Raw genomic sequence first — 24,426 nt, 5'->3', positions numbered from 1 at the left:
ATCTACCACTGTTTAATATACTGCCTGCTTAAACTAGGATGCATTTAAGTATCTGGTGTAAAAAGGCTTTAAAAAGTAGGGGTCCATCTCTGGGTCTTAGGAGGTCAAATAGAAAGTGAACCTTGTCCTTTGAGGGTATAAAAAACATTTAATATAGTAATTTAATAAAGGCCAATTTCTTTCCCAGAGCAATTAGTTGAGTGCTGATAGAAGTACAATATATGTCAATGTCATGCCTCCAAAAGATCACAGCTAGGGACTTAAAATTCTGTGTTCCCGTCCCGATCTAGGATGAGTAGCTAAGCAGCTCACTTGTCTTCACCTAACTTTCATGATACTCCCATATGATTTCCCTCTTCCACTCCAATTTCTCACCCACCGTGGCATGCCATGAAGTTCATTCATACCAATATGTGTTTATCTGAATAAACATACAGAAGACAAAGGAAAAGAAGGAAATCAGAAACTACAAATATTTGAAGCATTCGACAAAAAAACTCCATGGAGAGGCAACTTCTTTAGCTTACGAACAGCCAAATGTGAGAAGAAAAGAATTATACTTTAAAGTAGAAAGAAAAAAGGGGGAAAATGTACACAGAAAAGTACCCCTACCTTTAGTTTTGAAAGAAAAGTTGCAGTAATTGCAGTGGTAAGGACGGACATCTGTATGTGTGCGAATATGCTTCTTCAGCATGCTGGGTTTCTTGCAACGTATTCCACATTCTTCACAGATATACTTTCCTCTTCCTCTCCCCCGAACATACACATAGTCTTCATTTGACTTGTACCTAGAAACAGTACCATAAGAGTAAGGCAATTAGTTGTAATGGCAAAATAATTCTAGTTAGAAACCCTAATCTGTTCAAATTTTAAAAGTAATATAATAGATGAAAATGAATGCCTGACAAAACAAATCATGCTCTTTTTCTGCTCAACTTTTGCATTTATTTGTTAAACTCATAACTAGATTTTTCACTAGGTAATCATGGACTTGTTTAGGGAATAATGGCCTATGATTTTTAATGAAGATACCATTTGATACTAAGCATTTAAAGATTTCAAATTTCCTTTTTGCAACACAGGAACATACATTTTAAAAGTGTCAGTTCTTGGGAGTAGGTTTGGGCACCAAGAGGAAGAGCATCTTTGAGGCTCTGCATTGGATGCAGGAAAGGAACATTAGTTATGGGAAAGTCTTTGAAATTGCCTATCAATGTGCTCTGGGCTCAGCCTACTGGGATGGTCTCTAGATGGAAAAAGTCATGCAGATTCAATTACACCCTTCATATCTCCACTCACGGACACCAGAGGTTGCGCTTAGCTTTTGTGACCTGGTCCCTGCAACGTTTGGATCTGAGCAGAGACACGTAGCAATGTTTTACCTGGGCAGCTGATGGCTTAACTGCTGGCCTACACTGGATTCAAACCAGGAACCAATAAATGGAAAGCCCTAGAGCCCACCGCCAATTACAAGAACAATAAAACATGCACCATTTGGTCTCAAAATTTTTAGAAGTGTGACTGGCACTTTTCTACTAAAAAAATCTGGTTTATAAGATGTTGTACGCAGCACAACCCTGTGACTAAAGCAACTGTTATTCATATCAGGCAACCGATTTCAAGTCTTACAGTGACTGGATGAGGGCTCTCAGTAAGTATTTCCATGGCACTTCTCAAATCAGGAGTTCTCCAGCCTGCGTATGCCACAGCGGACTGCCAGACAGAGACTGTACCGCAGTCTGCTGCTTTGCCCCTGGACTATATCCTCTCTGGCTACAGTTACACAGCCTTATTGCAGAACGGGTATTATTTATCATGTAAGAGAAATACAGGAGAAGAAGTTACATCTATGGCTGTATCTAGCTGCCTTTACTGCTGATTAATGTCTGTCCTTTGGGAAAAAAAAAGAATTGCACCACCTACTGTTCCTTATTTCATTACCCCCCCTCGTAACTCTCATGGCTCCATACTTCTGATGACTTTCCATTTTTCCTGGAAACATAAACCAACATCCACAGACCACAGTATGGGAACTGTTATTTAAAATAAATTAAACAGGAAGCAACATCTCTGCAAAGTCTAGAATCAAGGAAAAAATATATTCCCAACAATATCTAATATACAAAGTACAATACTTGCCCTCCATCAAATATTTTAACTCTTCTTGGTTCAGTTTTGATAAAGGAATTTTCTTTATCATGCTCAGTGCTTGATTCAGAGTTTTCTTTATTGCTGAATTCAGTTGCAGCCATTTTTTTTCTATTTAATGCTCGCTGAAAGAAAATGAGATGTGTATCATTAAAATTAGTATCTTTCATGTGCCATTCAAACCTGTAAGTTATGATGAATAAAAGCATCATAAAAGCCACAATTATAATAACTGGTTTTAAAAAAAATGTTAAGATACATGAAACAAAAAAGATCTTTTGCTAAACTTCTTTTCTAGTATGCATTGACTATTTGTGGACTGGTAAATCTATGTGGAGATTATGGCACTGCAGGAAACCAGGAATGCTTTGAATCTGCAGTCGGAGATGCCTCTTTCTTCTTCTGGGAAGGTGAAGGTGACGATTTTTAGCTCACAGATAGCCTTCTACAGAGAAAAGATGCTTACAATCAAACCCAATTGCTTCCTGAATGGCTACAGCTTCGCTTCTCTGCCCTCGACGCAGCAACTGGACCATGCCGACAGGGCTCTGTAGCTGCGTGATACACTGCCCCCCAAAATTTGACAAAAAGGGGGAAACTTTTGTGCACAACCAGTTACCCGTGCTTTTCCCCCACGGCTCAAGCCCTGAAGTTTCAGTAGCACATTCCCAGCTCTAGTTGCCTGGTGTCTACCACAGCAGGGCAGGGGCCAGGGCTGGGGCTGGGGGAGGGAAAGGCTTCCCTGGTCATTCACTGTCCCACAGCTGTGGGTTTCAACTCCCAACTGCCAACCCACCAGCCAGCAGCGCCTCATCACTGGCAGGAGCTGCTTTCCTGCAGCACAGCAAAGAGGAGAAGGGTGGGAAGGAGGAGGGTACCAAGGGAAGATACTAACAGGTAGCATTTCTGATTGCTAATATTAAAAAAAACCCCACAACCTCTTTTGGTGTGGAAATTGACTGTTCCCAATTCGGTGAGGTTATTAACAGGGGCTCCGGAACCCTTCCAAAGCAGGACTCCACACTTAATTCCCACCATCAGATCAAATTACAGGAAAAAGCATACCAGTTGTCAAGCAGAACAAAAATACATTTTCCCTGATTATTAATTAAGGAATTTTTCTTTTTCCTTTAAAAGGAGGATGAGTTCCCCCAACATATACCAATTAAAATCTACTCCTTCCAAGTCTAGGATATTTATAAAATAGGAAACAATGATCCAATTAGCCAGCAATTATTACTGCTGTATTTATAAACTGTTCTACCCACGTAGCTGGCACACTTACCACATTTGCTCATATTGATAAGTGAATAAAATTATGAGAGAAAAAAAAGTCTGGCCTTATGTTTTCTACTCATTATAAAATTTAATGCTGTAAGCTTGCGAATTCTTGGCAAGAGGAATGACTTCACTGGCTGACTTAAAATGACTGATGAATTACACTGGTCGTTACATATATTGAAGGGTGACATCATTCTGGCACCTGGTCCTTGCCCATAAGTCCTCCACACAGTCTCAGCCACCGCCTTTACTTCCCACCTGATGAGGAATGTGGCTGATGAGGAATTAACATAGGTCAGAGGAAAAGCATCTTCCTATTCAATTCAAAGCCCTAGCAGTCGGCACAGGCTGCAAGTACTGCTCCAATCTGTCTGCCTTCATGCAGCCCTCCGATTGAATTGGGCTGGATTTTCAAATATCTGAGTAGGTCTACCAAAGCACACATGACAACTCTGTCTGTGTGTAGGAAGAAAGAAATTTCACCCTGCATGTTTTAACAGCATTCATACAAGGTGAAAGGAGATGTTCTGGATGAGAAATATCAAAAGTGGAGCCTACTCCAGTAACTGCTACTCAGCCATGTTGTAGCTCCTATACACTACCTGGCACATGAATTGCTGTTGTTTTCCACTGCAAACAAAGAGTAACAAGGTGACATTTGTAATGTAACAAGAAAAGAGTAGTGGAAAACACAGAATGCATACAATAAACCCAATACCACATGAATATTCCCAGCAGCTGGAACAATGCAATTTTTAAGTGCCTGATCTTTCAATCCTAAATACTAAGTATTCTTTCTAGATTTAATTTTCAAGAATGAAAAGACAAAAGAAAGATTCCAGAAGTATTTGGCCCACACTGTTATCCAAACTACAGTGAAACAGCGTTATATTAAATTGTATATTCACAAAAATAAGAGTGCAAAAACTAACAGAAGGCCAAATACCTCTGGATTCTCTCCCCCCCCCCTTCTTTTTTTTAACACACATGTTTATGTACAGACATAGGATAGCTCAACATAGGTGTTCAAATTACTATTTACCTCCCACTGATGTACTTTATTTTACTGGTTATATGCTATTTTAGCAGTTGGTTCAGTGTCTTAAATGTGCAAAATCCTGCTATCACAGAGATGCTCTAATAGAAACCCTGAGTTTCTGCCACAGAAATCTACAGAAATGCTCACTGACAATGAAAAAAGCAGTCTTTTTAGCTTTTATGAAAAATTTCAAATTGATGCTGAAAAGGACTTGGGTCTCTGTAAATTTTAAGGAGCAGCCAGTCTTTAAGGAGCATGGGTTTCTTGTGTGGAAATCCTTTAATGTACCTAAAATCCACCAAAACTCCACACGTACCAGTGGAAAGTGTAGGAAAAATTATGCCTTCTGTTTCTAACACAGTCTTCTCTTTCTTCTCCCATAGAGACAAGGTCCATGATTCATTTCTACTTTACTCATTTTGCTGCAATTTAACTCCACTGTCTTCAATTACTGTTATAAAACTGGAAAAAAACCTGCTCTTAGGGCTGCCCAGAGACCAGAGTTCAATAGATACTTCTGGTACTTTACAACATCCCTCAGAAAAAAAAAACCATGCTCGCAGCCTGAATCACTGAAGTTATAAATTTCAGATTAGAATATTCATTAAACATTTTTCCCATTGGCATATAGTCATTTGAGGAAAATGTTTTTAATATCTTTAAACTTTTACTAGTTTACACATAAAAATCTTCTGCATTTAACTACTTTCCAGTGGTGAGCTGGACTGTTGTGGCACATCATCCAAGCAAAGAAAGCTTTCCACTCAGGAAAACTTTCCATTCTTCAGCCTATTCTTGCCCAAAAAATCTTCACCCTGGAATACTGCATGCATTACTGATTCACTTTAGAGAGGAGAGCCAAGATCAATGTGTGGGCTTGAGAAAGGGCTCCTGATACAACAGCAGTGACTTTAGGTGAGGAAAACTGGTGAAAAATAATAATAAATAGAACAATAAAATAAAAAGAGCAGGGCGATAAAATAACCCTTTTCCATGAACCTCCTGTTACATTTTAACGTGCTGTACTCATTCCAGTAGCTTCTTTCACAATAACTTTGCGGTTTGTTCTCTGAATCACTGGAACGTGGCAACTTCACCTATTGCCTCTGAGCAGTGAATTGTGAAGAGCAAACAAAGTCCTGGGGTTCCTTATTGTTTGTATTTTGTTCACATGTCTCTTCATTTCCCATGGTATCTATTGCTGAAAGAATTGCCTTTTTTGTGACAGTGATTAGTAGTGGTTATGCAGCAGCATGAGATCTCTGTAAACACAACTCAGTTCTAGGGGCAAACCCCTCAGTTCAGCAAGTTGCTCTATCTTGGTGAGATGATCAGCAGTTAAAGCCCCACGACTGAGAGAGGTGAGGCATAGCAGTGATGCATTTTTATTATTATTTATAAATTGGATTATAGTGGCACTTAAAGCTCTCCATTAGGTCAGGGTTAAAAGGTGCAAACCACTTGAGCAAACACAACCCCCAGAGACTTGCAATCTAACCTGTGGTTTCTGAAGGAACTCAGGACCCCATCAAGCTTTTAAGCAGAAAAACAATCACATTTTTTTTGAGAATTATTTGCTAATCTTTGTTGGCTTTGTTTGGGGTTTTTTTGTTGGGTTTTTTTGTTTGTTTTTTTTTTTAATGGAATATTAATTTCCAAAAGGACCTCCAATGTTTTCCATCCTCAGTCTCAACCAGAAAAAAACAGTATAATTACTAGGCCTGAACTGAATGAGGAATTTCAGTTTTTGCTTTCTTTAAACCTGGCTTCTGTAAGGAGGTTTCCAAGTTGGAACTGGCTATTCCATCACCAGGTCTAACTGGAGACTGGTAAGACAGAGCTATATTGTAACAGCATCATCAGCATTATCAGCATCCTGGAAAGCGGCTGAAATCATGCTGCCTGAGTCATTAGAAGGGAAAGCAGACAAACTCTGGAGGTGTGAGGTCATAGTACCCATCAGGTCTTTGAAATTTTTAATTTCTGCCATCCTATACCTTGCTCGTATAATCTGAGATGCCAATTAATCTTTAATTGGTGCTTACTTGCTGCACCTTCTTCCTCCATAATGGTTCTGGGTAAAGCCTATAAATCAACCGCAAGCAGAGCTTAAGAATTCTTCATTTTCACCATGCCTGTGCACTTCATTCAAAACATCAGCAAAAAAGACTGAAGAAAGATTAGTAACTGTGGTTCTTTTGTGGCAGAAGCACTGTAAATGTACCTGACAGCTGCCTATTACAGCATTTAAGTACTCCTAGGGTGTTTAAAAGGATGCTGTCAAAATATTTTTCAAAATATTATTATCCATTATTTATATTCTAAACAGAATTTGTTTGTAGACAAAATTTGTTCTTCACAAGGCATGCAGTAGCTTTGTTATCAGAGAATTTCTTCTGATAGGCTGTTCTTTAAAAATAAACCAAACATGAGTCAATGACACAACTGATGAGACTTGCTTTAGCAAGAATTGCTCAACTACATACAATGAAAAAAGCTAGACCTTCGAATCCTTTTCCTTTTTTTTTTAATTTAGCACTACAACATCTCATAAAATGTATGAGGAAGCAGGCTGAAAAAGGTAATAAGAGTTTAAACAAAGGCAGCATGCTAATATGGAACCAACAATTCAGTTCAATTACAGCACTCGCACAAGGCCAGCAGCCTGTATGTATTTTCTGCATGAAACATTACAGATAAAGTTTTGACCTCCACTATAAATGTTAACAAAGTCTCCCACTGATTTCAGGAGGACCAGGTTTTACTCTAATGCTCTTTTGGTCTTTGGGGTTTCAGCATATCTTCTGACCACCCCTGTAATTCTGAAACTATTTCTTCCTCTTACACAGTTTGTTATCCTATCGCTCTTTTCCCCGCTGACAACTTTACATCTTAGCAAAACATTTAGCAAACACAGAAACATCCCAGGGTGACCTCTGACAGCAACAGTCTCTGTCACTCAACATCCGCAGAAATACGTGTCTTTTCCAAAGGCTGTGGTATGTCTCCTCTAGAGCGACTGCTGGCCACACGGACCCCAATTCCCAGCCCAAGGCCCGAGAAGTTTTGCTGATGGCAGACTGCAAGATTAGGACAAGTTACATTTGCTTTTACCCCCCCCCAAAAACATTTCTATGTCCTGAAGGATTCTGAAGAAAGGGATGTCTGCAGCTAACACCCCCATTTTTGCCAGCTTCGAAGAGAAGTCTGGCATCAAAGACATGGTGTGCACAGCAAAGAGAAGAGTGCTGTATGCTTCAGAAAGCTTTACAGCTTCACTAGATGGGACACTAAAAGCTAGTACTGGATCCATTAAATAGACATGGACACCTGCTCCCATACTACAGGGCAGAGAGCCACCTTTACCTATTCACAGAGATGGTTCAGTCACCAAGGAACACCAAATCCAGTGCAAACCAGCACAGTTTTGGTCCTGTCCATAACAAAACTGTCCAGTGAGTGAAATCCTGATCACACGTGTGCAGCCCCAAAACAGCTAAGGAAATAACAAGTGACTACTTTGCTCTGCCACATCTGACTCTGAAATAATGTAGTGTTTTCTGTGGGTCACAAACATTGCCCGGAGTATATTCCACTGCGCAAGATTTAACGTCATCTTTGGAGCCATATCGATCCAAGAAGTTGTCAGTGGTTTTATGGCAGCTGCAATTTCGCTATTTTTATCATTATTTCACACCACCGATTAACCTAGGTGGGAGAAAGGGAAATGGCATGCTGCTCTGCTCACAGTTAGATGATCTGTGATGGTGAAAAATGTTTTCATGGTGTATCCATGGACACCTGTTCAGGCTGAGCACTCTTTTGTAACAGAAAATACCAGCTGACTTTTAAGGCAAAATATGCAGTTATGATCTTAAATTAACCTGTTTAAGTGTTTAAAAAATATTTATGTCAGAACTATTTTTGTTCTACCCTTTGCATTTAAAAAATAGCCAAACACATTCCTGCCACGATAAACACTTCATATACAAATTTAAATCTAGGCACTAATTTCCATGAAAAGCAGTAATTCCTTTTGAACAGGTTTCTTAATGGGATTACTTAAGATCTTTTTAGCAGTTTGATTCAGCATAACTAAAATACATAAGCACATGTACTATACATGTCAGGTATATTACATTCTCTAAAATATGAACAAGCATGATTTCCAAAGCAATTCCTCTGTAAATGATCAGTATACCTCAAACATAATTTAAGTACCTTGGTTAAGCTGCTCTTCCACTTGCTTGAATAGACCAGTACATCAGATCTGGGATGAGTAGTTCTTGCTTGAGTGTACAGCGGTTTTTCAACTTTTTGTTTTGAATTGAGGAGGGAGAGAGCTACCTTTGTCGACAAACCAAGTGGATTGGGATTGTTGGGGCTAATGGTCCATGTAGAATAGGCTGAGATTTTCTGATCGTTTTGCAGCAGATGCAATGGTTTTCTCTTCAGAAGGTAACACCAGGTAAAACTCGTTGTAGTCTTGAGGCTTGGAAATGACAATCTCTGCATTTCTCCTGCGTTCATCGCAGTCAATGTAGTTGCAGGCTTTGCTTGGCCCTGGCTATTGATGTGCTTGCTCTCATTACTGTTACTTGGGGACTTTCTTTCTTGACTGCTACTTACAGCATTGAGAAGAGAACTCTGATTATTCACTGGAGACAATTCAGACGGTTTTCTAACTACAAACACCGGCAATGCTGAAGACTTAAGGTCTTCAGATTCTGGTAACTCCTTTAGGGTTTCTGAAACCCCAGTGTCAACTGAATGACGGTCAGGCAACAGCAGGTCTGAAGTACTAGCTTTGATGCTTTTTTCATGCTGTGCAACACCATCAGGATCTAAGAGGTGATTTTCAAGAGGCTCTGTGGTGCAAACCTGTCTTACCAAAACTGGTTTCTTTTGCTTACTGGCAGGATCATTAGATCTAACGTTCAGTGAATGCAGTGGTCTAGCATCTGTCATGCAGGCAGCTCCACTCTCATCTTTAACACGTTTTTGCTGTTTTTCCATGGCAATATCTAAACTGTTGGCTGGGGAAAGCATTCGTTTACTTGAAGCTGTAGCTTCTGGTTGAGGGAAGAGTCCACTAACTGGCACTTTCTGAATAATATTCAAAGAGCTCGACAAAGGTGAATTTCTGATTCCACTTTCTAGCTGTGAATTTTCAAATTCAAATGAATTTGGCAAAGTCCTCTGATGATCTTTGTGAGATTTTGGCAGCTGAGTTTTGCCTTCAAGCATTGGCACTGTCGCAACATTTGTTTTGCAAACAGATTGATTTACCTGATCCTGGGTCACAAAAATGTGAGGAAGGGGTGTAACAGTTGCAAAGCCATAGGATGGCATGCTGCTGTGAATACGGACGGGAACCACAAAAGGAGAAATCTGATGTATTTGACTGCTGCAGTTATTAGGGACAATTTGCTTTAGAGGAGGCACAGAGTATGGATTAGACATGTCAGACAGTTTAGTCTGCAATTCAAAGGAGGATGTATTCTGGTCTACTCCAACTTGACTTGGAACAGTCTGAGTTGATAGAGTATTTTTTAGCAATTTAGAAGAGTATGGCTGACCTATATGTAATGTTTTAACTTGAAGTTGATACTTTGGAGCAAAACAATCCTTTTTTTCATCGGGATGACAAGAAAGTGCATACGTGCTCCCTTGCTCCCCTTGGGCTGATGTTTTAGTAGATGACTGGGAAAGCTGGTGAGTTGAGGATGGCTGTCCTTGATTATTCAACACATGATCTAGAGGCTGCTGAACCAAAGACAGGCTAACAGGATTACAATTTTGAATTGCCAAGTGAGGCCTGGAGTGAGTCTGTGAATGCTGAGTACTTGAAGGAAACTCCACCGAAGATTTGCCGGATGTCTGCAGCCTGTGCAATGGCACTGTGGGCACATCCGTAGCATGAGCTGTCTGAAACGAAGAAGTCGATTTAACTTGAGGCTGATGATTTTCTGGAGCAATATTTAAAGATATTTGTCTTACAAATGGCCCCCTCCTCCTTTCTAGCAGAGGCACATGTCCAGTAACTCCATTTGCAGATGACACTTTTGGAGCGGCTACCTCTACGAGTGGGGCAGGTTTTGACGGAGACATGCTTCCACAGTCAAAAGACTTACTCCTGTAGTCCACAACCTCCATTGACGGCTGCGTGCAGCTGATTTGCTCTGAGGCGGCACGTCTCATTTCCCGGTAATGCGGTCCAGGCAGAGCTAGTGCATGCGAGCCAGCGGGAATCATGAGGAATTCTGACGACTTACTGACAGGCTCTGCTTTGGAAGGGTTCTCAGTCTTCAAAGCTTCATCTTTATCGAGTGAAGCTGAGAAACTGGAGGCATGAGACAAGCTACTCTCCCGACTTAAGCTTCTGGAAAGCGTGGAGTCAACGCTTGATTCAGCAGATGAATGCTCCATTTCAGCCAAGCGAATTCTTTTCTTCTTTGGTGGAAGCTTTTCTGTTGGCAATTTTGACAGTGTTTCACTGCGCTGTGGCCAATTAAACTTTTCTGTCTTTTCCTGATCGCTGCATTGGTTTTCTTGGTCCCTGTCTGGTTCTTCTGTGACCAGTATTTCAGGAACCTGGATGTTATGCTGGCGAACAAGTCTTGACGGCTGAAGAGGTACACTTCTCTCATTAGAAACTATTTGGCTTCCCTGAACTTCCCCTCTAGGTGGTTCTGATGACAGGGGTTGATGATGCTGGGGAGTATTCAGATGAGAGTGTCTATCCTCTTGGATTACAACTGTATTCAAAGAGCGGTGCTTTGCAACTTTGTTGGGCTCTTGAGAAGAAACGGGTGATACTCTTTCAAACGATTCCGATTTCTCAAATGAACTATTTCTGCTCAGTGAATTGGTGTGCTGTATTACTGAAATGCCAGTCCCTTGTCTTTTCAACTCCACCTTTTCTTGCACAGCTGAACTTGCCTGCTTTTCAATGAGTGGAGCCATCTTTGGCTCAGTGGTCTGATCTGTGCCTCGAGCCACAAGCTGAATTTGGGAACTCTGAAGTATAAGGTTGCTTGGCTGTTGTGATCCTACCACTGCTGTTGCACTGTGTTTTGACAGACTGGAAGAATTTGCTGGCTTGCTTTGGCCTTCTGTGTTCTTTAATGGTATGCTCGTATCATTTTGCTGTGGGTCATCATCATCGCCAACACTTTTCATTTTCCTTCTTTTTCTTATCTGGGGTGTCTGCTCCCAGACACCAGTTGAAGTAGTGACTCTGTAGTGTAGAATTTGAGGCTGTGTACTGTTTGGAACAGTTTTATGTTCAGGCTCTCGGATTGCTGCTTTAGTTTTAGGTCCATGCAATTCTGAACAATAAAACTTCTTGTGGTTTTCAAAATTTTCCAGTTTTCTATATCTGTTTCTGCAGGTTTCACACTCAAACATTGTTCCTCGCACCTGAGGGGACTTCTTTGTTTTTTCTAAATTTGATCCCTGTGCCAGGGACTTGCTCCTTTGTAATAAAGATTCATTTGATAAATTACATCCCAGATAACTTTCTTCTACAGATCGCACTGGTCCAAGAACTTGGCTTTCACCAGTAGAAGAATCTTCTATTGCTGCCTGTCTAACAAGTGTCCGAGGATGTCCGCCTTGGTTCAGTGGAGTAGCAGGTCCTGATACAAAAACATCATCATATAAAGAGCCAATTTTATCATCAAATGACTGACTTCCTCGAAGAGGATGAGAGGGAGGTATTACATTTGGAGGTACTGCTGAGTAACTGGTAGTAGGCATGGAATTACTTCGTGTTATAGGTAAACAGTCAAGGGACGGTACAGAAAGAAGAAAAACTTGCTTTGATTTCTCAGTGGGTGTGAAAGGAGACTTTGGTATATCAGAGCTTGAGCTAGTTCTTCTTCCCATGGGCTTTAAATCAAACTGGAAAGAATCCTTAAATATGTAGGATTTTGGTGAATCTATGCTTCCTCTCCTCGAAAGAGATGTTCTTCTTGGTTTCACACTATCTAACTGTTTGTCATCCACAACAGCTTCATTATCAGAAATTAGTTTTGAGATACGCTCCTCAAGAGTTTTTGTTGCCATGGGAGGTCGCATTTGGCCAGAGAGAATCAGATTTTTTTCGGCACAAACAGTTTGTACTACTGATGCTACCACGCCACTTGCTCGTGGCACACAGGGCAGGTTTTTATTTGGATCTTTCTCAGAGGTCAACAATCCTCTTACGAAAGGAGCTGGTGGGCTCATTGTTTGATCGGCACTTTCAGAACGAGAGAAATAACCAGAATCAGTACTACCTAAACTTCTAGGACTCAAAAGACATTTTCCTTGCTGATCTTGGGAACCATCGGTTGCCTGTTGTCTCTGGAGCTGAGCATGCACTGCTCCTACTGCAGATCCTAGCTGTTCCTCTAATAGGCCCATTTCTACCTTCTGGTGTTGCTTTATGTCATTCTCCTTGAATGAGGCTGTATGTGATAAATTTGACGGAAGAGTTGTCACTTTAAAATCTCCTTTTCTCTGTGCTGCAGCAAGCTCGGGTGCTGGTTCTGTTACTTTTGGGCTATCGGCCCTTAATGGAGAAACATTTACAGGATGAACTACTACTTTTGGTAAAGCTGCCCTTACTTGAGGTTCTGTATCATGTAATGAAGAGTCACCTGGTATACAATCTGGGTTGCTTAATGGAATAGGGCTTCCTTTTCGCAACGTTTCTGCACTTGAAATGACTTTCATTATTTGTGTGGGTTCCAGTTCTTGATCATCTTGTCTTTCATCAGCAGTGCCTTCATCTTCACTTTCACCACTTTCTTCCACATCTGAATGAATGCTAAGTGCTTTGTCCGAGTCATGAGATAAGAAGAGGCCACCCGAATCTGGTTGTAGGACAAGTCCAAGTTTGATAGCATGTGCATGAGATTTTTTGTGCTTGTACAGATTGCTTTTGGTTTTAAATGAAAACCCACATGTCACACAAGGATACGGTCGCTCTCCAGTATGGGATCGAATGTGCTTTTGGAGAACACTGGGCTTGGCACAGGCCCGATTGCAATACTCACAGACATATTTCCCTAGCTTTTTAGGCTTCTGGTCTTTCAAGAGGTTACATATTTGTTCTACACCATGGTTTACAACTGATGCTATCTGGGCTGAATTATACATGGGACCTATAGACAAGTGTGTTGAACTCGATGTGCTAATTGACAAAGGTGAAGATGAACTAGCTACTAACTGGTTTTGAGGAAAAACCTGAGTTACAGTGGAAGATGAGGTGTGAACGACAGATGAAGTTACTGCTATGCTGTAAATCTGCTGGAGCTTGGGGTTTTCTTGACTCTGCTGTTGCACCAGCGATCTAGTGAAACTTGGACACATAACAACCTGGTGATTTTGTTGACTGGTTTTAGTAATAAGGTCTTGTGAATGAGAAACTGATTGGCCTTGCGCTTGTCCAGTCTTGGCTGTTGCTGCTACATGCACATTGTTTAACGTATGTGGGTAATAGTGAGGTCCAGCTGCAAACTCATGCTGTGACAAAGCTGACTGATTTTGGACGCTCATTGTATTGGACGTGACACTAGAAGAGGTGCTTACAGTTTTATTTGGTCTCAGTTTCTCTATCTGCATCCCATAAGGGGGGCACTCTTGTGCTAAGGTGTTCAGTTCAGGCTCCATAGCTTTTAATAAGACATCGAATGCAGTATGTGTACATGGGGATGACGTACTGCAATCAACAAAATTAGTACATTCATTACTGTCAGTCTTTGTTTTACTTGATGAGGAGTTTGAGAGACACTTCTTCTCTGGTGAGTTCAGTTGGTTTGCATCAGTATCCTCCCCTGTCTGTTTACCCAAATCTAAGGACTGATGCGTCAATGAAAGCTTTGTGTGCACTGATGTCTCAGATTTGGTTGTTTCAACATTTATCTCACTACTAAGCACTCCCCCATTTTGTTTGGTACATTGATTTCCATTCTGCATGGGTAGGTGATCCTGTGCTGTGGCGTGTTCAGAAGCATCCGGAAGAGCTTTTAGTGGTGAAGGGTCTACATTTTGCTTAACCTTGGCTTCGGCAGGGCTCCTCAAAGGCGATTTTGGTATTTTTTTTAGATGGTTTTCAGTCACAATCTTTTTTCTTTTCACACCTTTAATTGTATCTTGGGTTCCTCTAGTACCAGCATCAGTGATTTCTGTTAAAACACAAAGAGAATAAAAAAGAATATTCAAACTGGATAAGGCAGTATATTTTTATTTATATCATTTTACCATCTTTAAGTTTCAACAGTAAGCCCGGGGGCAACAGGCCTGTCCATCTCTCCAGCCTCCAGTATTTTTTTTAACAGTAAACATATCTTAGCAAAGATCTATTTTGTTTTTATCTAAAAGGAGCAATGCTTTCTAAGTGATGCTGTAAGACATTACAAAAGTAATTCACTTAGGAAAAGCTTCAAAAGAAATGTAAGAAATGTAAGAAAAGAAAGGCTACTGAAGGAATATTTTAGCATTTATAGCAACTCCTTTTCAGATAAAGTAAAAAGAAACCTCTCTCTTTTACTTGTTTAAAAATTCAAATCATTATAGCAGGAAAATGAAGAACCAAGACACAAATTCATTTTCATGTCGTGTTTGTCACTTTTTCCATCTATATGTTGCCGTAGTCAAGGAATGAAGACAACTTCCTCACGGTTATATTTGTAAGTAGATTTATCATGGAAATGGCACAACCACCCACACCATCTGTCAAATACTGTATTTCAGAGCTCCAATTACTGAACTTCAATAGCATTTCAGATGAGCAACTACTGTGGATGAACAAAATCAGTCACACTTAAATGACTTTCTATTTGTGCATCATGAAACAAAATAAACTAAATTTGAGTTATTTCATTACTAGCTACACTTGTTGCTGATTTTAAGCAGGTATGGACGCAGAGTTTTAGGGGTGTAGTGAAGAGGAAATGAATTGGAGTATTATTCAGCAGAGTAATTTTGTAGCAAGTGCTTGTATTTCTACAGCGTTCAATTTCCTTTATAACAAAAAATACATATAGACTGAATTTCAGTGTTGATACTTACAGGCTTTTTCTTTAATAGATACTGATGTTACACACCCTTGTTTAATCTGTTTGCTAAATTTTTTTTTACTTCTTTCCTAACATACACTCAGTCATAGCCACTGCCTCAGCTACCATCACTGCTAGTGCAGAGGAAGCCAAATATTAAGTGGATGTAAATCCATTTTCTTATAAAACTCATTAATTAGGCTGTTAGCCAAACCCATATTCGTCTGATTGCCAATATTCAAAGCAAAGGAAGAATCTGATGTGACTAGAGGGCTGACGTCTCTGAAAAGGTTCAGCTGCATACACATTTTGTGAAGCAGTACTGAGTAACTCCACATAGTATGTTTACTTCCACATTGAGCTACTCAGGAACAGAGGCTTATGTGCACTTCTAGGTAAAGAAAAACCTTAAGACAACGTATAAAGAGACAAAATTCTCACAGTCAACTTCACAAGAAGGTAAGTGGAGAAAGCTCAGACTTCCCAGTACCCGTCAACCCTATGGCCCCCTTTGAGTGGCATGAAGACTATCCTCTTGCAGAAACACCAGCTGCCTCTACACTGCAGTGGGAGGAAAGCCAACGCATAGTATGCATCTGACAAGAGATACTGGAGCTGATGAATCCAGGGTGAAAATCCTGCTCCATGTAAAGGAAATCCAAGCAATGCCTAAAGCTTGTCTAGCAGAAGAGAATGCAAAGTAGCCAGTAGGAAAAGAAAGGCAAGATGTTATATTTCTCCATGCCAGAGCACAACCCAACTGGGATGTGTGCTACTGCCAGATACTTGGAAGTTCAAAATCCTGTTTCCAACTTGATGCCAACTTAATGTATACATATATTCATTTAAGGTGAATGGATATTCAGGAGATTTCCTTGTGAACTGAAAGATTAAAGACTACACATCGCACATAATGTATTGCAAATGTGGAAGTTCTGCAGAACCCAATCTATTCCTTTCTCAGCCCTGCTAGAGGAAGTTTAACTGTGAAGAGTAAGAAGCTGTTTTGTCACATTCAGCAGCCCCATGAAGGAGACACTTGAATCCCTTGCCAGAACTACTGGCTCCAAATCCTAGTTACAGGGACTTCGTGCTCCTCTTGTGCATCCAGAAAGAAATTTCTGCAGTAATCATTCACTTAACCTTTAAACAAACTTTGCATTTATTTCTTTTGTCACCAAAACCTATTCACATTAGACTGGATTTAACACGTTCAAAGTCAAGCAGTCTTCCATCACAATGTTTTGCACTTTCCATTGTTTCACAATTAAATGAGTGGCTTACACTAATAAGTTATCATCAATATTATTAATGGTGGTTTCTTTAAAATTCAGTCTACTGCAACTGTTTTTTCTTCAACAACAACAAAAACCAATTTTACACAAATCAAAGAGAAAATAACAAGTTAATTACATAAAAGGGTGCTTTTAGCCATGGTTTGGTGATCTCTCTGAAGCATGGCCACGTTAATTGAGTGTAAGTAATTTGGTTCCTTTTATGCACACACTGCAGCTTTTATCCCGTCACAATCACGCCTCCACACGGATCACACTGCCGGTGTTTGTACTGGAGCGCTATGGGAAGAGCTGGGCAGATTACACATAGCTGGGAAGGTAAGAGTGCCAGGAATTGTGAACATCCAAGCAGACAAACATACAGAAAAAAGACTAAGGTGTTTTATACTGCAGTAATTGAACAATCAAATGATGTACTGCTTCCTGATGTCTCAGAATATTAAATAACTACTATTCCTGGGTTTCAACCATATAGTGCATACTCAACCTGCACTATGCTAGCAAACTGGAAACCAACACAGCTGAAAGATGTAATGTGGCTTACAAAAGCCTTAAAGAACGTAAAAATGTATCTCTAATCTACCAATCAAGCAATTAAAAATATGAATTCATTATGAATACAAGATCAGAATTTTCCATAATCTATTTACCGCTTTACTTTTTTGTTCAACACATGCCAAGCGATAAAAATTGTTTGGGAAATTGAAAAGGAAAGAAAAAAGAATAAACAAAGGCAAGTTATGCATTGCATTACATACAGAAACAGTCATTTTCTTTAGTCTTCACAACCACTAATTGTGCTACTTCTATACCAATAAAATTCCAGTCTACAGACATCATGAGAACTAGCTTCTTATTTGTATTTCCGACTCTACATCTTTCGTGATTCCAGAGATGGAGTCGCGGGCTTGTTTTAGTGTACCCATCTAGTACAATGTTCTTTCTTGACAATGGCTTTGCAAGGCTTAACAATAGTTTAAGTCCTGTGCTCTATTTTACTCCTGGATAATTTAATGCAGTATTATTTCCATTATTAATGGAAATATTCACCTCAGGTTTGCTAACAACCAAATTTCTAGCATATTTGGGTAAGAAAGAAAACCCTGGCAACTTTGTTTCACTTATTTCTAGCTTTTCATTCCTTTTGTATAAGTCTTCTTTTTGTATTCCCAGTTTACGTTGAAGCTATTCCATTGCATGTTTGTTAACCTACAGCTACGTGCTTGCACAAAGATCAACTGCATCAGTATTTCCAGAGGCAACAACAAAACTGGTGGCAAGCATCAGTCCCAGAATGCTAAACACTCCTCTGCCTTTCAGGGCTACAGACTTTCAGAAGTGTAGTAACTCGCCAGGGCCATGTACCCACAACAACAATCTGACGCTGAACAAAGAGAATGTAAAAACAACCTCCTGTGGAGGAAAAAAAAAAAAAAAAAAAAAAGTTGATCTGCTTCTCTTTCTCTCCCTGCCACTCCATGTGCTCTGCTCACCTCACCTCATCTCACAGCCCCTCCCATTGTTTGGTGGTGATTTTCCCCTTTTTCTCAGGTGGTGGAGTGGTGCTGTTGAGAAGTGCTGTCACCTCAATCAGATGTCTAAAAAGTATCTTCTTCATAAGTTGTTTTACACCAAGTAGGATTAAGTTACCCAGCCCAGGAGAAGAGGTAACAATGCCATTGTGCTCAGCACCTTACTTTTCACATCTCATGGATGCAGGAGCATCTCTTCTGTGTTTTGCCTGGTTGGCTTTGTCCTGCTTTGCTATCAAGATTCTCTCTTTAATTCTTTTGCTTCGGTATGAATTCTGCACTCAAAACATAACAAGAAAAAATTATGTTTCTAAACATGACTTTGTTCACCTATAATTTCTCTGCTGCACTTTGCTCTATGCACAGGAAATCGAGCAAAAGAACACAGAGGTGATGGTATAGATAGCAATCTGGCAGAGTAACTCATGCAGCAAATAAAGGAAAGGTATAAGTGATCCGATTTTTTCTTCTGAAGCATTTACTGGTGAACTAGACAGTGTCTTGACAAAATGATCTCAATGGTTTTGTTTAAGTAACTTCCAGAACTGCCTGTCTCAAAGCCTACGTGTTATTATAACACCCACTCTCTTTCTCTCCCTTCTAATAGAGCTACGTGCTTGCACTTATAAAAAAAGGAAGAGAATAAGAGGGAAATGAAGCAAAGCAGCAAGCTCCCTTCTCCCTCGGTGCTACCCTGTGAAACACGGAGCAAGCAACCGCTACCTGCCCCTACAGTCCAATGTACGTAACAATTTTCATTTCATGTGCTCACTTTAAGTTGCAGAATTTAAAAAATCACTGTAGGCTTACTTACAGAGACCAGATTTTCAAATCCAAGCGCCTAAACTTTAGCTCCTAAATCTGTACTTCAGCTCCCAGGGCACTGCAAATAAGATCAAGCCTCTTCTGAAAGTGTTCAAATACTAACCGATGTCTTAAACATACAGTTAAAAGGTTGCTCTGATACATAATAATGGTCGTGATCCAAAGATGGAAGGGTTGTCAAAAGACAGACACCATCACTAAGGATCTTATTCTGATTAAAGCTAGAGCTTCCCAGTATCTTTAGATATTCAAAATATTCTAATTCTTGACATCTGATACTTATTTAATTTTGATTTCACTGAAACTATCGAAAATACGCATGAATCATGCCACTGGGTCTGTTTCCATGAATAAGTAAAGAACATAATTATGAGATAAAGAAATGTCTGGCCAGCAAATGTATGGCCACCAGAACTTACATTAAATGCAGTAGGGACTAACTAAACTTTCATTTTTTATTAAATTACCTCTTTAGCTTCATACTGCCTCCTACATGTTAAATACAACCATAAATATTTTTCCTAAAATTATAGTTTTCCCAAGGCGTAGAAAAAAATCCAAACAAAAAAGCCTTGATTAACATAAACCACACATACAACTATGAAAATGTTCATAGTCAAAAGTCAACAGAAAGATTTGAACAAGATTAACCCAAGCACTGTGCTTAATTTTAAGCACAAACAGAGAGGATTTTAAAGTCAATCACTGACAATTTTAACAGTCTTATTTCAGGTGTCTAACTTCAGATTTCTTGAGTTGGTCACAGGGTGGCCACTCCCTGTTTCAGAAGTCAGAAGGAAAGTCAAAGAACTTGGGGCACTCCAAGTCAGCAGCAATATCTGAAAACCTCTGTCAGTAGGTTTAACCTATGCTTAAAAGCTTTGATTGCTGAGAACACCAGTCCAAACATAGACAGAGTGGACCCTTAAAAACCACCTGATCCATATGTAAAGCACAATTTGACATTAATTAAAAAAAGCGGGGGGGGGGAGCTTTGACTTCAAAGGCTGAAGCAGTCTGATAGGGATTGGATCAAGTGTTCATCCATACCAGCATCTGTTTTTGTGTTCATATCAGCAATTACTGGACCATTCCATAAGGCATGGATGAGGTAAGTATGGTTACATGATTTCATATTGCCTGTAAACACATGATTATTTTTCTTGGTGTCTTTAACATACAACACCAAGCTCTGCATTGCTGTGTGATCCATCAAAGGTATTGTATTGGCTGTCAGCAAGAAAGAGGTTCCCCAATCCCCTTTTAAGGGTCATTTCACACCAGGTTTTCATACTGGAATGACTACTTTATTAGCATAATTTCTCATTATTAACCAAAATAGCAAAAGTCCTACTAACACAAGCTCCAGAAAATGTGCACCTGTGTTAATATGTGGTATCAGCACTCATTTGAGTAGTGCCATTAACATAAATGATAGCATACATTTTTGTAAAGTCAAATTAAATTTTAATGCTCTCTACGATCATACCCTGGTAAGCCCATAAAAATCAGTATATCTCAAGTTCATATATTAAAGGTAATTGTAGAGAAAATGTGTATTGATATACACACCAAGAAATCATACCCAGTACCTCTACCACTAAGTTTCTCAAATTTAAAAATTAGTATTTCATAACATCACAAAGTAATTCAGGTGGGAAGGGACCTCAGCAATCTCTAGTCCAATCTCCTGCTCAAATCAGGGCCAGCTATGGGATCAGAGCAGGGTCCTTAGGGATTGTCCCGTAGGGTGTTTGAAATCTCCAAGGAGAGACTCTACACAGCCTCTGTGAGCAACATCTTCCACTGCTTGACTGTCCTTGTGGGGAACAAGCCAGTCCGTGCCTCTCGTTTCAACTTAATCCTACCGCCTCTCGTTCTTCCACCATGTTCCACTGTGAAGAGCCTGGCTCCACTTTCATAACAACCTCCCACGAAACCACCTCTTCTCAAGGCTGAATGAGCCCTGGTCCCTCAGCCTTTCCTCACAGGACAAGTGCTCTAGCCCTGACGGTTGTGCTGTCCCAGTGCTGAACTCCCTCCAGGTTTTTGATGTTCCTCCTGCACTGGAGGACCCAAAACTGGACACAGGATCTAAATGTGATTTAAGGATTGCTGAGTAGGGGAAGATAATCCCTTCCCTTGATCTCCCAGTCATGCTTTCATTCCTACAGCCCAGGATGTGGCCTCCTTTGCTGCCAGGCGTGCTGTTGGCTCATGCCCAGCTCGATGTCCACTGCATCCCCAGGGCCTTTCCACAGAGCTGCTCCCTGGTCAGTCAGTCCCCAGACAGTCTCTCTGCAGGGCTTTGCATTTGTACCTGTTGAAACCAGACTTATTACTCCTCTGGTTGTCGACCCATCCAGACCTTACCACCTAACTTGGATACAAGAATATAGTAGGAGACAGTGTCAAAAACCTTGTTGAAGTCAAGGTAAAAAATGACATCCACTGCTTTCCCCTTGTCCACAAATCTAGTCACTATAATAGAAGCCATTTTATCATAGTCATTTTATCACAGTTTTCATCAGTTTCTACTGTTATGAGACTGGAATATATAAAGCTGAAGGTCTGCAAAGTACTTTTGCTCACGTTTATAACCAATACACTGTTTGCATGCTTCTTTAGGTCTTCATCTTATTAAGTCATCTGGATCAGAAAACATACCAATAACATACTCTCTGGCTACAGGGGAATAGCATCCCCCAGGAATCCTGCTTTTCTACTTTTCTTGCCACTTAATTCTTTTTCCCATTTGCAACTTCCACCATCAAACACATCACACTAGTAAATTCTGCACACACTTCATCTCACTGACGGCAGAACTAACAAGCACCTCAACAAAAACAACGCAATCTAAAAGCATTCAGTTTGTTCCACAGGATGCTCTAGCATCACTACAGATGTGGCTGGCATTACTTTATATCTAAATCTATTTGTATGCAATTTATAGGTTTTCAACTAAATACATTCCAAGAAATACCCATATTGCTGGTTACCAGAAGTAATAGTTAAGAACAGGCAAACATTACTTAATAAAGTACAAATGGTAAAGTTTAAACTATACAATCTACATTTTCCACTAATTCTGTATTAAGTGAATTGTCATTTTGAAGGTCACACTGGGGAAAGGAAGAAGTATTTCTTGCCTTTGAGTAACATTGTCCTGAAAGAATAGGCCTGCCTGTATTTCAAACTAGCTTGAGAGACAAGACCTGGTGCGGGAGGGAGCAAGAGGTGTTTGAGTTGCAACACAAAAGATGAAAGGACAGAATAACTTTCTGGACTGACCGAGGATAGGGTGAAGAGACAGAAATACTGCACTCATTAAAACAAAATATAAAAGCTTCTTCCCCGACAATCAAGAATATTTACAACCTCGTTAAGTGAAATAAAGCAAACGTTCAGCCACAGAGAGAGGCGCACCCTGGGCTACTCCTCATGCACTAGATGACATACTGTTGCACCATTAGTGAGGGCAGAGAGGATTAGCTTTATAAATTGTGCAATAACACCTTAGCATAAGGTAAGCGAGACACCTTAGCCCCAAGGCACACAGCCTGGACTTATCAGGAAGCTCCCTTGTGATACAGTTTCATCCCAGACATGAGAGGCTGCCAACTCTTGTTTGGCCTTGGGATAGGTAAAGAGCAAATGACAAGATGCAGTCTCGGGCTGTCTTTCTGACAGCTTCTTTTCAAGTTATGGCTACTACACATCAAGACAACCTTGAGTGAGACTTCTGATGGGCTGTAAGGACATAACTAGCCTACACTAGTGAGGCCAAGAAAGATCTCTGTAAGAGCTTGGTCTAATTTTGTGCATTTAGCTTCCTGGCTTGAGTGAAGAAAGTAACAACCAGCAGATTTTTAGCCATAAAAACAAGGTGCTTAATGAGGAAGACCATGAAGATCAAACAGCAATAAACATTTGACCACTGAGCTAACACTAGAGCCTCAGCTGAGAAATGCCAATGTCCATATGTGAACAGGAATCAAATGCAACATTTCAGCACATCTGAAAATCTCTGACCAAAGTGAAATGAATTTTTTTTCCCAAAAAGAGTTAATTTCCTGCCCAGCATGAAACATATAAAATGAAACATGACATTCAATACTGATTGAGATTTCCCACTATTACATGTGTAAGAAACCAGCAGAGACTGAACCACTGTAAAGTTTCACAGGACTTGAGCATTTCATTGAAAGACAGAGGAAAAGCAATACAGGAACGGCAAATACCGACCACACAGTCTATGGTTAATGCCTAACTGCTCACACAAAATGTCAATATATGAACATTCAGCAAAGGTGTACAGTACAGTTTTATAAACATGCTCAAAAATTAAAAATATTTACTATATTATGTAGCTCTATGGAGTTTATCTACTGGCTCTGCATTACAGCCATTTAACAACACTGTATTTCTAATCTACGCAGGAGCCTCAATACTAAACTAAGAAAACAAGTCATTGCTTAAGAGCTGTTAAGATAAAGCACGTTGACTATGAGCAGGTGGACAGACAACATTATGACAGCTAACATCACCAGCCAGCCCAGTCTGAGTTGTTCTTCCTCACTGGGCACTCCAAGGACGTGAAAAAAGACAGGATGCGTCCGCAAAGGCAAATTAATGAGCTCTCAAGTCAAAGTCTCATCAGAAACCAGTTCTGCCCAGTTACCCATGTAAGAATAAAGCTGTTTAAACATAACCAGTTAGAGAAAGTATGTTGCCAGAAATTAACTAAAATACCTCAGGGACATCTGTGAATCTTCCTCGAATGTCAGAAAATGTTGTGAACAGTTTCATGATTAAATTATCCGTTTATAATTTAAGGATTATCAGTTATTACTGGAAAGTTAGGATTTGACTAGTAAATCATTAGAACAACTTCTACCCCTAACACACAGAAGAAGAAAGGCCATTAAAACAGAATTATGGAATGGCTCATGGGTTATCAGCAATGAGCAACTGCTATCTGGTCTGATGAGATATTGAGTACAAAATCCCCAAACATGAGTCTCAGGGAAAAAAAAAAACAGAAATGAAAGGAACAAGATGTTAACTAAACTCTCTTTGCACCTAATGATGTTCAAACAGAACAAGCTCCTTAGTCATATCCTCTGCATTTCTTTAATATAATCTTCCATTTGAAAAACGGGGATCAAATGGAGCAATTTCCATACTGCCTGTAGTAACTGAAGAGAAACGAAGAGCAGCAAAGAGCTCAGACCTAACAACCATACTATTTAAAAATA

At 40.0% G+C, this 24,426-nt stretch overlaps 1 protein-coding gene across 7 annotated transcripts in view; it reads right to left on the bottom strand.

Moving 5' to 3' along the window:
* The window catches only part of HIVEP1 (HIVEP zinc finger 1), a 129,640-nt gene that overhangs the window by 22,680 nt on the left and 82,534 nt on the right, over positions 1 to 24,426 (bottom strand). For all 7 annotated transcript variants that reach the window (XR_012623729.1, XM_074828347.1, XM_074828342.1 and 4 more), the window contains 3 exons: positions 8,690 to 14,643; positions 2,140 to 2,273; positions 613 to 788 (listed from right to left, as the gene is read on the bottom strand). Coding sequence is in view for 6 of the 7 variants with exons in the window: in XM_074828347.1 (XP_074684448.1) it covers positions 613 to 788; positions 2,140 to 2,273; positions 8,690 to 14,643 (6,264 nt within the window). In the remaining variant the exon portion in view is untranslated. The remainder of the gene's footprint in view (positions 1 to 612; positions 789 to 2,139; positions 2,274 to 8,689; positions 14,644 to 24,426) is intronic.

This window comes from Strix aluco, chromosome 1 (genome assembly GCF_031877795.1).
Source record: "Strix aluco isolate bStrAlu1 chromosome 1, bStrAlu1.hap1, whole genome shotgun sequence".
Taxonomy (NCBI): domain Eukaryota; kingdom Metazoa; phylum Chordata; class Aves; order Strigiformes; family Strigidae; genus Strix; species Strix aluco.
The sequence above is the reverse complement of the archived record's forward strand: the minus strand, read 5'-3'. Positions and strand labels throughout refer to the sequence as shown.